At 40.4% G+C, this 15,843-nt stretch overlaps 2 protein-coding genes across 14 annotated transcripts in view; one reads left to right on the top strand and one right to left on the bottom strand.

Annotated features, from left to right (window-relative positions):
* Positions 1-15,843, bottom strand: part of rfc3 (replication factor C (activator 1) 3) — a 238,275-nt gene that overhangs the window by 86,518 nt on the left and 135,914 nt on the right. The gene's annotated exons all lie outside the window — the stretch shown is intronic.
* The window catches only part of nbeaa (neurobeachin a), a 96,837-nt gene that overhangs the window by 17,547 nt on the left and 63,447 nt on the right, over positions 1-15,843 (top strand). For all 13 annotated transcript variants that reach the window (XM_061055004.1, XM_061055003.1, XM_061054996.1 and 10 more), the window contains exons 2-3: positions 10,466-10,697; positions 15,045-15,145. In XM_061055004.1, coding sequence (XP_060910987.1) covers positions 10,466-10,697; positions 15,045-15,145 — 333 coding nt within the window. The remainder of the gene's footprint in view (positions 1-10,465; positions 10,698-15,044; positions 15,146-15,843) is intronic.

The following is a 15,843-nucleotide window of genomic DNA, read 5'->3' as shown; positions in this document are numbered from 1 at the left end:
AAAACTGACAAGCCAATACATCGGAACGCTCAATAGCTTTCGCTTTTCTTTGATGTATGTACAGAGGCGGAATCATGGTTATTTTTTTGTGGAAAACGTGCCCAGGGTACAGCTCTTGGCCCTGACAACACAAACGTCTGTCTTTTTTTAATCTGATATCACTACTAAGCGAAAGACACCGATTCGCTAAATTGACGGAAGCAGTTGCCTGATTGGAATGTGTGACCTTCCCCACACACAACCTTTGACAGGATTGCACTAACCGTTTGGAAACGAGCTTTCTTTGTGCCTTGTATTTCCATGTTTATGCATGTATGACTTTCCCCATATGCCAAATTAAACCACATGGTTCATGCTTGAATGGCTAATTTGTCATTCATTGCATTATAGGTCCTACATAAATTTGATTTCAGCATCTCTCCTGTCCCTTTAATGTATCACATTACTTTACAGATTTAATGCCTGTTTTGTTGTGAACACGCGGAAAAAACAAAAAGGTCCCCTTCCTTAGCCTTCAGTTTGCCTTTCACAATAGTGGCCTAGTTGTTTTGAATCCAATTTTTATAAATGGAACAAACAGAAAAACAAATGGGGAAAAATGCAAATCCTGATTTCAATAGTATAGCCGATAATCACCCTAAACCAAACCTTTAAACCAGCTTATTTCCTCTGTTTTTGCTCTGTGATTGCATGGTTTATGTGTCAGAGAGAGAGAGAGAGAGAGAGAGAGTTGATGTTAAAGAAGGCAGTGTGTGTGTTTGCTGCAAAGAGCTGCAATGAATGAACTGCCATGTGCATGTTCTTGCAGGAGAACATGAAATGCGTCTCTAGAAAGAGCTGTTTTTTTTAAACCCTCTTGGGAGGTTTGTCCTCTGATTGTGGTTTATAAAGAAGTTGAGTACACAGCAGTATCATGTACAGGGAAGATACAGACCGCAGTCCAGCAATTAAGAGTGCTGGGATGATTCCCATGTTCCTTTTTCTTTCTCAAATAATGGACTGTTAACATATTGTGACAGGTATTGTAGAAATTCTTTTGAATTAACAAAAAGAAAAAAATAATTTGACATGTAGAAAACATGACCAGTAAGCAAAGTAGTGCAAGCTGCTGTGTCAGGCTTGACTGAGGCAAAGCTATGAACTAAATGCTAAAGTCGTCATGCTAAAATGCTAACAAGGACAATGCTAACAAACTCATGTTCTTGTTGGTTTTTATCCACAGATATCGTAGTTATTCATGCTTATACAGTATATGTTAAACTGCATGAAATTAATCTACGCACTGAAGAAAATGTGAGGTGTTTGGGAGTGTTTTTATTTACTATTTGGTCAAAAACTTCAAGCCACCGTGAGGAGTTTTTAGCTGGTCATGAAACAGACTGTTTTCCATGCATCTTTGAGCTAAAATATAATTGAGATCATCTGGAAAACCGTTTGACTAATGCGATAGATATTTTTAATTCCTAAATTTGCAGCTGTGTAAGAAGTGTCGGACACAGAGATTTACTGAAGGCCTTTAATGAATGTTTCCACAACAAAGATTCTTAAGGAGCGAGACATTTGATCATTAAAAGACAGCACGAGGAGGATGTTTTGTAAAAAAAACAAACAATTTCTTACACATATTAGGGGTTTTTCAAAAGTCATCAGAATCCATCCCCTGGGGACGATGAACGGCTGTGTCTAATTACATGGAAATTCATCAAATTTTAAACTGGACCGAAGTAGTGAAAGGACATTACCATCTGAATGGCCTTTTACTTCAGGACTGAGAAATATATAGGCCTTTTGATGTATAATGCATCAATGTGATCCTATAGACTCCCTGTACATGTGTGTACCAGTGGCGGACTTCCTTTCTTATTGTGAGAAAGGGCGTTCACGTCACTGAGGAGACTTCACTTCCCTTCACTTCACAGCTTTAAGGGCTCTGTATGATCACTGTAGATCTATAGTTTTACTTTAAGAGTGAATCCGTTTAATATGACAAAAAGATATCCAACATTGTCTAATAGTGTTAGAGATTCAAAATTAATTTATAGTGAGGCTTAGCTTTCTGTGTCCATTCCCAAATGACACGTGAGCAGGAAATGGTACTCTTTGTGTCGTGACTAATCACTAATTGATGAGTGATTATGATTTCTGACATAATTCAGCAGCCCTAGCGGTGAGAGATCTTTTCATTCTATGTCAAACTTCCCTTTAGCTACCACACAAACAGTCCTTGCCGCTGCGAAACAACCCTTATACCACATTGTGTAATTCTGCCGTGTGTGTTACAATCGTGTTTTTCTCCGTACACTTCCTAAAGCTGCTCTGCTGTGATCTCAGTGCGGTACTTGGCGTCTCCCTGCCTCTCCTGCTGTGCAGCCTGAAGTTAAAACCTGCACACTTTAAGCACAACAGCCCTTAGATATTCTATACACTCATTGTGATCATGTTTATTTTGCTGACTCATGTGTGCATGTGTGTGCATATGTGTTTGCACCATTGTGTCCCTTCCTACCTACCATCTGTGCAGGCACTGGTACAAAGGCCCATGGGAAATGCAGTCCAGGGGGCACCCCCCCCCCCCCCCTTCTTTCCATTGTGTCTGGAGGCTACAGTCAGTCAACATGTCAGTGTTGATCACAATCACAGAGCGAGAGGCACAGACACAAATACTGCAGTTTTTATTGAAACTCATTCAATCCTATGCTCTACTGCTTCACTACTTTCCATCACAATCATTCCACTTTTACAGATTTAATAAACAAAGGCTTTTACTAATCATTTTTTTATTATCATCCATTCATCAAATAATTGTTTTTTGGGGGGATGGGTTTTTAATTAAACAATGTAATTATAAGAAAAACTCTTAAGATAACAATGTCATCACAGTCTTAGAGCCCAAGAGGATGACTTTATCTTGTTTATTGTTGGATTAAACCCAGTTATACTCAATTAACTATAATTCACACAGACAAAAGCAAAAGTCCTGACATTCGAGGAGCTCTACAGCCCTCAGATGACATCCTAAAAATGCTTGTTTGTCAGACCCAAAAGTCCCAGAACCCAAATATATTCAGATTAGTAGTAGTAAATCCTCAATTCCAAGAAGCTGGCCCCAGCAAATGTTTGGGAGTTTTCCAAGTCAAATGACCTGAAACCATTCTTAGATTATTAAAAACTGTTGGTGATCAATCCTCTGTGAGTCTACTAATGAATTAATCATCTTATCCTTACTGTGCCTGGATGACTTTTATTATAACAGATATATTTATAAATGATTTTATCTAAAAAAAAAAAAAAGATTCTTTTTTTAAAAGCCTTCACAGACCCTAAAGCCTCTGAAAACCAAGATTATGAGAAGTTTATCCCGCATGTGAATCTGAGCCAGTGATAAAATTAACTGCTGCTCTTATCAATGCTGCTTACAAAAAAACAAAACAAAAAAATGAGGTCATGCAGGAAACAGAATGTGGATTATTGAGTGTTTAGTGGCCAGTTTAGCCCCAGTGTAATCCATATCTTTTTAGAGATTTGCTCTGGTCATCATCGACGCACTAAACCCTTCACTGCACATTGTGAGGCTGTGGGCAATAAAACCGCTCTGTCGTCCTGATAAGAGAGCACAATAGCATTTAGCTCCTGTCTCTCCCTCATTTTCTTTTTCCATCTCTCCTCTCTGCGCTCTCCATCACACACACACACACACACACACACACACACACACACACACACACGCGCACACACACCTTCTCTTTGCTGTTTTCTCCTCGCTCTTTTTCAGCTCACAGGTTCTTTCTCTTGTTTGTTTTTCTCCCTTTCCACTCCCTCTCGTTTTTTATTTTTTCTCTCACTCGTCGAAATTTGCTCTTCCTGCGCTCCGTCGAGCCCTCTTGGTGAAGCGTTAAGTGTATAATCTGTGATCTCATGTCTAGATGGGCCTCTCGTCTCCTCTCTCGCTTGGCGCACAAAGGGACTGAATGGCCACTGCTCACTCAGGGGACACAAATGAGTAATGAGCCACACACAAACACACACACAAACACACACACACACACACACACACACACACACACACACACACAGCAAACAAACACACACATACATGCACATGCTCACACCTCTCCAGCACACTCCCAGGGGCTTTGAAGTTGCATATTGATGATGCCAGCTCCAAAAGGCTCAATTGAATGTGCAGAGGCAGAGGAGGCGGCTATTGACCGTCCACTCGCCTCGCTGACCTGTCATCTCTGACGGCTGTAATGAGCAACAGGTGCCTCTTTTTGCCAGCTTTGCCCCTGAGAGTCATTCAATATTCAACAGTCAGTCGTAGTAATCAGCCAGCGTAATGGCTCTTTTGATGTGCCATCACAGCACCATATAATAGACTGTGGTGGGACTGTAGGAGATCATTTTCAGTTAAATAATAGTAATCATAGTTTATGCAGAACCTTTTCGAATACAGTGGAGAGAAGCGGTGTTTAAAGGCCACACTTAATGAGGTCAAAACCAGCAGTACGAACACAAGTAATACGCAGGTCGTATTGGAAAATATGATCTCATGCAAATGTAGACAACCAAAGGCATAACACTAGATACAAATACATGTTTAGTATATGGATGTATTGTCTGTTATCAATGAGATAATTGAGCTTTAGTCACTTTTATTTTATTTTATTTTAAAGGTGCACTATGTAGTTTTGGTAGAGAAATGTGAAAGTCCTCAGAGGAAAATTTGGTCCCTGGAACGCTGTCTGAAGATAGGATAGGATAATACTTTATTGATCCCCAGAGGGGAAATTCGGGCGTTACAGCAGCACAGACAAGAAAGCTCAAAATACACATTAAACAGAATAGATAAGATAAATAAAAATAAAAACAGGGGGTATATACAGATAAAATGCTACGTTAGAAGTTATGGTGGGGGGCTTGCGACAGTAAAACTTGAACTCTCCTGGTAGCTTTTTAGCCCTAAACACTTTCCCAGGGACCCATTTTTTCCTTTGAATAAAGTTTGTGTATTCAATTCAGAAACCATAGTATATAATTGTTTCACTACTCTAACTTTCAAAATGCCAATACCAAATCTACATAGTGCACCTTTCAGGTTAGAAAGGTTTAGCAAGTTGGGGTACTGGTGGGGCAGCGGTTATGTGTCGAGGCTATGGTCCTCCAAGCGGGCGGCCCAGGTTCGAATCCCACACGTGGCTCCTTTCCTGCATGTCATTCACTACTCTTTCTCCCTGATTTCCAACTCTATCCACCGTCCTATCTCTCCAAAAATAAATATTTAAAAAAAAATAAAAAGCTTTAGCAAGTTACCTGGTAAGCACCTTCTCTCTTATAGAAAATAAACTGAGTACTATTATTGGTTCAAAAAGAAAGAAAGTATGGATAGTTATATTTTTAGCACAAGAAAACATGAGGGTACTGAGTGTTTGTTTATAACAAGTCAAGTCAGCTGCCCTACTTTTCATTCAAATAGAATAACAGAGATGCTAACAATTACTAAAGAAAAAGGATTGCCAGTAATGGTTGTTCAAGGGGACAGGTGAATACATGTTTTTGGACAAGCAACCTCGTGAGAGGAGAGGTTGTCATGACAACGAGGACAGAGGTTTGCATCATGCTTTTTTTTTTTTTTTTTTACACAGTAAACACTGATATCTTATGTCCTTGAACAAAATCTTTCCCATCTGATTTGAATTCTTTAAGGTAAGGTAGCTCTGTCATTCTCAGATTTACTGTGAATACGGTCACAGATTTACATTTTAATGCTGAGTTTACAGCTTCTCTGTTGAATGCAAGTGGGCATAATGTCAGTTGTTGCAGTTAGCTAATGTGATGGCGACATTATATAACGCTCAATTATTTTACTAACAGATAAACACCATTTTTGAGGGGAAGACAGATGACCTATTTGGGGTTTTAGAAGCTCGCACAGTTTCTGAGCAGTGTGGCTGGTGAGAAAGGACTGGACTCAGAGGCACTGTTTGTTTAACCAACCTCTTATGAGAGCTGGTTTTGGCAGGTCGAGGTGCCTGCTCATATAAGCCCCTTTTTGGTGTGAAAAACGGCCCTGGCACTGACCCCCACTCTCCTCAAGCTCCTACCTCCCCGGCAATTCCATAGTGATGCCAAGCTGAGTGCCAGCTTCCCTCCAGGATCTGAATGAGCTGCAATGCTAAACTGGTCAGGGCAGGATTAGAAATGTGGGGTCAGGAACAAAAGGTTATGCATACGTTTGCAAGTACTTATAGTCAAGTGAAAAACAGTGGTGTCTGGTTGACAGTCACACTCGAGGACCCATAACTACCTCACAATTCAAGGCCATCAGTGATAAAGTCCAGTGGGAGATATTCTTTCATTTCAGGCTTTTGCTGAAAGTGTTTCAAGGTTAAACATGACACTCAGTGCTTTGAAGCAAGAAATGAATGAAATATATTTCTAGACATACCACAAGCAGACTATTATATTTCAATACTGTGCAGTCTGGACTGTGTTTTGTTTATCCTCACGCTGAGTACAACTGTATATTTTTATACTGTAGACCCATAATATACATCACTTACACACTTAGACAAGTGCTACTTGTCAAATGTTCGTAAATCCCCAGGAACATTGGTTGTGAGAAAGAGGTTGTCACTTCCCTAGCAAACGCTTGACAACAGGTGGTTTGACTCACCCGCTGGGTTTCTTTTTCTGGTTGTTTTTTTTGTGAATGGAACTCGAGTGGTGCACTTTGGGAACAATTATTGTCCTAATGCTGCCAAAACAAACATTTCCAACAAGGTGCCAAGATGACAACGAGGTCAGGGCTCAAAATTGCCTCAGACGGCAGAGAGGTGAAGGCACTGCCAAGCCTGCTTACCCCGAGGCGTCCGCCATAATGTGGATTTCCTGTTTACGAGTGGGCTTCTGTTTACCACCCAGGGTGGTAAAGGCCTCTTGTGCGTGCTCAACGATGTGATTACTCGTCCCTATTGTGGGAACTTTCCAAATGGATTTCCGACGCAACGAAGGGGGTTGGGGATCTGACATTGGAAGGGGGGGGGGGGGGGGGAGGACACGCGGGGAAAATTGAAGGTTACAAGTGTTTATGCAGAGGAAGCATGTTTCCTCATAAAACTAATTAGCCATCTTTTGTCCGTGTGCATGGTGGCGGCGATGCTGCTGCTCGAGAGCGCTCAAGTGTGCTCTAGCTGCTCGTTTATTTTGCCATCGAGACAGCATGTTTATTTATACATCAATTAAAAGCCCCACTCGAGCAAATAATGGCAGGGAAATGCTCAAGCATCTATCACTTTTATGGAAGCCACACGAAATAGAGAATTTGTATTTTATGTGCCATTTTAACATCTAAGATTATTTTCTTCCTCACATTTTCATTTTTGCATCTCTCTATGTGTGACTGTCCTGCTTCTTGATGTCACCTGTAATTTTTGTCCAAGTCAAACTTGGCAATGTCACCCATGTTTTAAATCGCCTGTCCAATTCTTTTTCATCTGGTTACGGATAGATATTAATTAACTGGCCACTTCCTGGCCTGTGCCTCACACCTTGGCTCTCTTTTTCACTTTAATGTTTGTCATGAGACCCCTTTGTTGGCATAGTTTGCATCATCCTCTCATCTTGCTGTGATGTTCTGCACACGAGCAGGAAGTATGAGCACAGATATATTAAGCTCCTGCTGCACATGTGTCTATAAATGCCCTAGGGATGTGTGTGTTTTTTTTCTGCGCTCAAGTTGTATCTGTGAGTACGTTTCTACAGACTCTTTCTACGCTGTCTACCCTTAAGCTTCAGATGTGTGGTGTATCGAGCATCCTCACACCGGCAGGTTATAAAGATGTTGTAGGACGTATAGTCCCCAGCGAGCTCTATAATTGGGAACCTCAGAGGAGCAAGGAAAATTCGATGTGGGATGAATTAATTCTTCCTCCTTTTATTCCATGCCTTGTTCAGGGGTTCTCTCTCTAATCTGGTGTTGTGCGTCTGCTGAGTGCACTGGATCAATTCTCTTCACCGAGAGGGGAAAAGGCAGAACGAAAGTGAAAAATGAGACGCTGTAAGTCCATTTGAAGAGAGTGATCTGTGAAGAAGGTAGGACAACAAGGTGTTTGTTTGTACACTTGTTTAGGACAAAGGCCTACATCTGAAAACTGAATCAATCCTGAGGAGAACTTAAAGCAAGAAAGCTTACAAGGACTAATGCTTAATCTAAAGGGTCTTACTGCAGGTCTGTCGATGAGCCGACATGTAATGAATGGAGATGTTGCTAATGATTTCTGCAGCTAATGTTCCATTTTATATCGATATTTTCATGGTTCCTTCATTTTTGTCTTCTTGTGAGAGGCTCTGCTACTCCAACATGCATCAGGGTTTGGGTGAAGCTGATCTTTTCAACTGCTTCAGTAAACTTTAGAGCTTGGGTGAGAGATGTTTAATACTTTACAATTAAAGTGGTTAGTTACCTTCAGCTATGTGCTGTTTATTGTTTTTATCAAACCGCACCTTTGTCAATTTGTCACTCCAGTTACCCCTTGTGGAAACACAATTATGACTCAAATTCTTGAGTGACCAATCTTTCAGTAAGATTTGTTCAATTCTTGCAATTCATATACAGTAAGTTCAGTTTTATTAGACAGTCTGGTTAAATATAGAGCAGACACATGCCAATCAAACTGTGTTTTCCTCTTTCACATGAATAAGGTGCCAACAAGGGTTTGACGTTTCCCCAAGAATCCTCTATTTTTATCTGTCTTTTTTAAGCATTTGATAACTCTACCTCTAAGACCACGTCCTTTTCCGTTTGAACCTTGTGAGTCGAGTCTCCAGATTCTGAGAATGACAAAGAATGTATCTCATTTAGTTAAGGGTATTGCACCTTTTTACCTCACAGAGATTTCTCTTGACCATTTTTTTTTAAGCCTTTTGCATCCAGAGACACTGCATATAATCTTGACTAAGGCTGACTATAGGTAGAGAGTTTTTCTGTAGCTCACTGTTACAGTCTCTCTCCACGGCTCTATAGGACATAAATACTCACCTGAAACTGACCAGAAAGCCCTCACCCGAGGATCTAAGAATGCAAGCTGGCTCATAAGGTGTCAACAGCTCTTGTTATGTAGCTGGGAGTCGGGACGAGTACTATGTTTTTACAGAGCTTTCAAAAACATCTCAATTTGCTGTCTTGTCATGGTGCTGGCTCAGTTATTGAGCCAGCGCTGGTTCAGCTATTATGCAGTAAATTAGAAATAAAAGTTGCATGATGATCTCATTAAGATAAGTTTGTGCACAGACAGTGATATATAATTATTTCCAGCCCTACTCTGAATAGTTCCTTATTGAGAAGAAAACCTCCATTGATAAGAGTGCATATTCAGTTTTTCAGTTTTGAGTGTATCTAAACAGACCCTGGCCCTTTCATTCAATGGCACCGACACCTCTTATTCTCTTGACCTTTTCAGATAGCAGCGCGCGGCTCTTTTCTTGTCATCTCACTGCGAACATGCTGCCAGTGCTTGACTTGCTCACTTTTCTTATTCTCAAAGATCAAAGTGACTGGCATCTTTATCCTTTTCATTGTCTTCCTTTCAGTTTGTAATCTTTTTCTTCTGCTACCTTCTCATAACTTATTGCTTGTTTTTTTCTGTTCCGTCTGATTAAATAACCTCAGTGATGCAGTCTTAGCTTGCTGGTTTCCATGGCTACGATTTACTGGATTGTGTAGTATGCTGAGAATGAACTGCGTGGGTATTCTTGCATTGAATTGTGTTACATGAGCGAGCAGCTAGTCTGTGTGTGTGTGCGCGTGTGTGTGGTGTGTGTGTGTGTGTGCTTTTTTGTCTGTGTGAGTCACGGTGTTTTGCAGGCTGTACTATCACAAGTAATTATAGTGCAGCAGCCATTAAGAGACAGAAATTTTGATTTCGAAAGCATGGTGTCCTCTGACTAATGCTATCTGAGAGGACATGGGCCGAAATGTGCATTAATCAGTGTCTGTGTGTTCATCTGTGTGTGCGCTTCTCTGGTTGTGTGTGTATCTGAGGCAGCAGAGGGGGCCATTTTTGTGCCTGCTGTATTTTGAAAGTGATAGTAGTTCACAGAGGAGAGTGCTGCGCTACTCACATTACAGTGAGAGCTGAAGAGGAAATGGCATTGTGTGTGTGTGCGTGCACAGCTGAAGGACATTTATTTGTTGCAGTGTATGTGTGGTCCCCGGCAGAAGAAATGCTTCCCCAGCTACAATCAGCATCCATCAGAAGCCAGGCTTACCTCTCCTACAGACACGAGGTTAAATGCTTCACTAAATCATTCTCCCTCTTTCTCTCTCTCCTCCCACTTGCTTCATCATCTATTACCCCCCCCCCCCCCCCCCCCCCCCCATACACAAACACTTCCACTATCCAATTCCTTTCCATTTCCTGCCTCCCAAAACATTCCCCCTCCTGTCTTCGTCCTCCTCCTCCCCCAGCTGGTGGGCGGTGAGTTCGACCTGGAGATGAACTTCATCATCCAGGAGGCGGAGAGCATCGGCTGCATGGTGGAGCTGCTGTCCCACTGCGAGGTGACGTGCCAGGCGGAGATCTGGAGCATGTTCACCGCAATCCTCCGCAAGAGTGTCCGCAACCTTCAGACTAGCACCGAGGTGGGCCTCATCCAGCAGGTGCTGCTCAAGATGAGCACGGTGGACGACATGATTGCAGGTACGTACATAAAGTGTTGAACATTAAGACCTCTTTAAGGACACGCTGAAATCAACTCCACAGTATCATTCCACTTAAAGTCCCCATGAAATGAAAAATAGATTTTCCCAGTTTTAATCCAACGCTCCTGTGTTAAATGTACCGGTAAATGTATCTGCCATTACCTGTCAAGTAGTTTTCCTAAAAGCATTACCTGATGTTTTTTGCATTAAAATTAACTGCATTTTCTCTTACTGTGAAACGATGACTCAGGGGTGTCTTTTATCGACCAATTAAAAAGCTTTGTCCGAGCTAACGATCCAATCAAATTCTCCCAACGGCATGTCCCGCCTTCTATCTGATGATTTGTTCAGAAGTTGGAAATACGTCACAACACGGCAGTTAGATACTCTCCAAGTTCTGCTTCATTTTAAGATATGCTGTAAGGGGCCCTTGTTTAGCTCAGCTGGCAAAGCATGCACCCCGTGAACGGAGGCTAAAGTCCTCATCACAACTCATTGCAGGTCCCACTCCTGACCCTGACGCTGTTTGGTCCATGTCATCCCTCACTCTGTCTCTCTCGCAGCATTGCCTGTCTTTCTTCAACTGTCCTGTCCAGATCAATAAAAAAAAAAAAAAAGATTTGCTTTAATGTTAAGTTTTCACTTGCATTGGACTTTTCCACTTTTTTAGAGCAATGCAAATGGAAAAAGCCTAAGGTGGAGTTAATACTCAAATAAGGTTTATTATATATTAAGAGGAATTTACGTGTGCACAAACATGCTTTACCACGTAACACATTTTATATTTCCACAAATATAAAACAAAATTTCCCAAAACTAATACACTTTTTTTTAAACAATTGGTTCAGAATAATGTCCTTGGGCAATACTATGAAACAATTTGATCATAATTAAACTCCCCTGAAAGTTGATAACTAAAGATTGTACACAAACACTCACACACACTTAGAGATCTTTTACTTTTTGTACTTTCAGTATTCATTTTTCGATTCATTATTGAAACGAAAAATAACTTGAATCTGATTTTTTCCTGAACTGCAAATGTTCAATAATTGATTGTGAAAAGTATTGAATGAGAACACAGAAATTATTTTTCTAACTCACAGAAGCACTTTGACATCTACTCTTTTGTGTCTTCAATTTATGATGTTAAGTGAGTAAAAGGACCATTGCACTAGCACTTTGAGATTTTTTTGCAAAAATGTAAAGTGCGTTACAAATTAAATGTATTATTATTATTATTATTATTACTATTATTATTATTATTGTTGTTGTTGTTGTATAGGTTTTTGTTTTCCTCAACAAGCAGCATCCAGTGTTTTTTTTGAGCAGTTTGTGATTCTCACAATTGCACAAAGCCCTCCTGTCGTGGGTTGTGGGTGTAGGTGGAAAAAACAATTGTAATATCATAGAAGGACAGAGCTGTGAAAGCCACATGCCGTTCTGAAACAAAGCAGATTTTGAGGCCACATTCACCTGAATTGAAGCCTCAGATAGAAATAGAATAATTTCTCCTCCTTAATAGAACATTTTAAGATTGTTGAGCTTTGGTGCAAAATGGTGGCGAAAGCATTACTAGATTTCTGGAATTTAATTCCTTGCTAATTTCAATGCTAGCTAGGAAAGGACAGGGCTAAATGCTGACATGACTTTTTGGTAACGATATCAAAAGGTTTCTCATTTACTGTCATGATAGCTAGAATATGGCTCAATGCTAACATTATTGTTTGATTCTAGTGTTGTATGATAAGACATGAAAGCCAAAAAATTCTAGTTAGCTACTATTTCTAGCTAACTGGCTAGTGCTTGTTACGATGTGGCTCAATGCTAACACTATCCTTTGATGCACAATTGCCAAAGTTGATCGTTGTAGAAGGAATTCAATTCCTACAGTTGTCAGATTCCTTATATTTATCTTACAACCTGAAACATATCAGTACATCAATCAATCAATCAATTTTAATTTTTATAGCGTCAACTCATAACAAGTGTTATCTCGAGACACTTTACAAGAAGCAGGCAAAAGACCTTACTCATTGTTATGTTACAAAGACCCAGCCTATCCATCATGATAGACATAGTAACATAATTTAAGGATCCCCACTCTCAGTGTGATATCAGAGAAGTTGGCATTTTATAACTATGAGTTGAAGCTAATAGTGTTACATGTTGGACCATTTGAATAAGAAGAACTTCTACATTGTATATTCAGATTACCAATGGATTTTACTGACCCCTGAGTGTTTTTTTTTTAATGAAAGGTCTCTTGAGGTAGCCAAAACTACCGACTGGTGCCGCAGTAGCAGTGACCTCAGTGTGTTTCTTTGTGTGCTGCTATTTTATGTCAAGGGCTTGATGGCAAAACAAAACATACGCAGCCATCTCTTTACATGATCAGATTGACCTTGACTTCATGTTAATGATGCCTCAGAGTGCATGTCCTCTCCTTCCCTCCCTCACACTGTGTCCTTTTTGTCCTACCTACTGCTGCAGAATAATGTGCTTTATAACTTCAATGACTTATTACTGCTCACCACAGCAGAGAATATGCTCCTTATATCAATTTAATGCCAATGTTCACACACTCCCATTCTGAACCACAATTCCAACGCTTTCTAAAAACTGTTTGAAATGACCTACATGCATTGATTGTGCTAAAAACAGGGCTTAGGGGTTTTGAATCTAGGACATTGTGTATTGCAGTTTTTCTCTCATACCAAGCACCTCGGTGAGCTAGCCTGCTGCTGTATTCCCTGTCGCTGGGCTCTGGCTAATGAAATATTATTGGAAGACTCTATTCATATCTAGCAGGCCCTAATGGGAAAGAAGAGCCTTTGTATGCAGATTGCCTCACTCTGAGAGGCCTGCGCACTACCTCGCCATATCCACACTGATCTTTTGTGGCTGTGTGAAGTGAAAGTCAATGAGGCAGGAAGGTCATTTTCACTGAACAAATGCCTTTAACACCATGTGCTTTTAGAATTTCTGCTGAAATATGCAAGGGAAATATTTTTGAAGTCTTTCTTTGTCAATTTTGTTACTTGAGGTCGGTAAAGAAGAGGTCCTATGCTTTAATAATACATGAGTTGTGGGGTTATAACAACAAGTTACCATAGCTTTTAAAAATGTGAACAGAAAAACAAAATATTTAAGCATTGTTGGTAAATGTTCTTAATCACTGTCTTGCAAAGAATAAGTGAAGACTGATACCACATCAAATATCTGTATGCTAAATATGGAGCTAAAGCCAGCAGGTGGTTAATTAACTAGACTTGATACGGCAGAAATAGCCACTGACTTGGTAAATTCATTTTTCTTCAATTTTATTTTCATTTCTTTAAACACATTGTTGGTAGGTGGTTTTGTTTTTAGAAATAAGTCAGTTTGTTTCCTTACACTTTCAGCTCTCTGGCTAAGCTAGTCACTCGTTGCTTTTGCCTCGTGTACCAACATGAAAGAAGTACTAATAAAGCTCACTGTGAGGATACACTTCTCTACATGTCATACCATTTGTTTTTGTTATTTTTTTTGTGGCCGGAAATGTTGGGAGGACAGAGTGGGTAAAGACATGCAGCAAAGGGCCGAGGTCGGACTCGAACCCACTGGCCTTTGCAATGAGGACTTTAGCCTCTGCAAATGGAGGTGCCGACATAACCAGTAGGCTATGAAGCAACCCCCCACTTTTTTTTTTTTTTTTTAAAGAAATGTGTAAAGGGGTGAATATATTTGAATATGCATCCGTTTTAATTTTATGAACAATACCAGTTATACAGTACATAGTTGGGCGCGAGGCTGACCTGATTGACAGGCAGGCGCAATGTAGCGAGCTTAAAACCCGCCTCAGCTCCAGCTCTTTGCCCGTCGTTAGGTTGTCTGTAAGTTAGGGTGAGACAGCATTTCCAGTACGGTGGCTGCCGCTGATGAGCCTCCAGAGCCCCCCGCAGTAACAGACGGGTGATGTCACTCAGGCTTCGTCTATCAATTACAGTCTATGCTCAACACTTTCTCAGTGTGTATGGTTTCATATTACATGTCCTATGAGATGAAAAAACCAACGCCACAAGAAATTACATTGTGGTCAATGTTTTCAAGGTCCTAAGTAATGCTTTGCACATCAACGTTTCTCTAGATTCAAGGCCGTGTGTGAAGTGCGAACTTGTTTGGATTTTGTCTGCACTGAATCACTGATTACACATCGCACCACACACTGCATTACCTTAGCATATCTTATCAGAGAAGTGGAAGACTTTCCAAATGCTGACTCACAAACACAGTCATGAGAGCTCACACAAACACACTGCTCCGCTGTGCTTACCGTACCTTCCTCCTCTGTGTGTTTCCTCAGACCTCCTGGTGGACATGCTGGGTGTCATGGCCAGTTACAGCATCACAGTCAAGGAGCTGAAGCTGCTTTTCAGTATGCTGAGGGGGGACAACGGCATCTGGGTAAGTTGGTGGTCAAAAAAGCATGATTTTGTTTTTATGTTGTGTGTGTGTGTGTGTGTGTGTGTGTGTGTGTGTGTGTGTGTGTGTGTGTGTATCTTTGGTTAGCATTAAGACAGCATTGATATTATGCCTTTAAGTCCTCATGAATATATACTTTGATTTTCTGTTGCTCGGCAAAATAATGTTCATACATTAAGTTTGAGACTATGAACTGAGATAAAAAATAGACATATGAATTTAAAATTGACTCTATGATAGATGAAGAAACCTCAAAGTCAGCTTAACCTCTCAAATCACATTTTTGGTTTTCCCTGGTCTGATTTGGTGTCTCTTTAGTATACCACAGTTCAATTAAAAGCTAAATGTAATGGTTAAACAAAAGATGAAATATTTATTTTTCTATTATGATTTTTCCATTACTCTAATATTAATAGCTGTGGAAGCTAAATTTGAGTAGCATCAGATTAATTATGCAGCATTTGTTTATGTGTCATTAGTCTGGATGTGACTTAATGGGATGGTTGTTCTCATAGCCCAGAATAATAGAGAGGATGGGTGAGTATTTAATTGTGTTTGTTTGTGTGTGTGTTGTGTGTGTGTGTGTGTGTGTCTGTGCTGTGTGTTTGTTAGCATATCCATGTTAAGATTGATAAGTGAGCGTATGTCAAGACAAGGCCAATTGAATCTATGTTTTATGT

The sequence above is a fragment of the Labrus mixtus genome, chromosome 14 (assembly GCF_963584025.1).
Source record: "Labrus mixtus chromosome 14, fLabMix1.1, whole genome shotgun sequence".
Classification (NCBI taxonomy): domain Eukaryota; kingdom Metazoa; phylum Chordata; class Actinopteri; order Labriformes; family Labridae; genus Labrus; species Labrus mixtus.
This window is presented reverse-complemented; position numbering and strand designations above follow the sequence as displayed.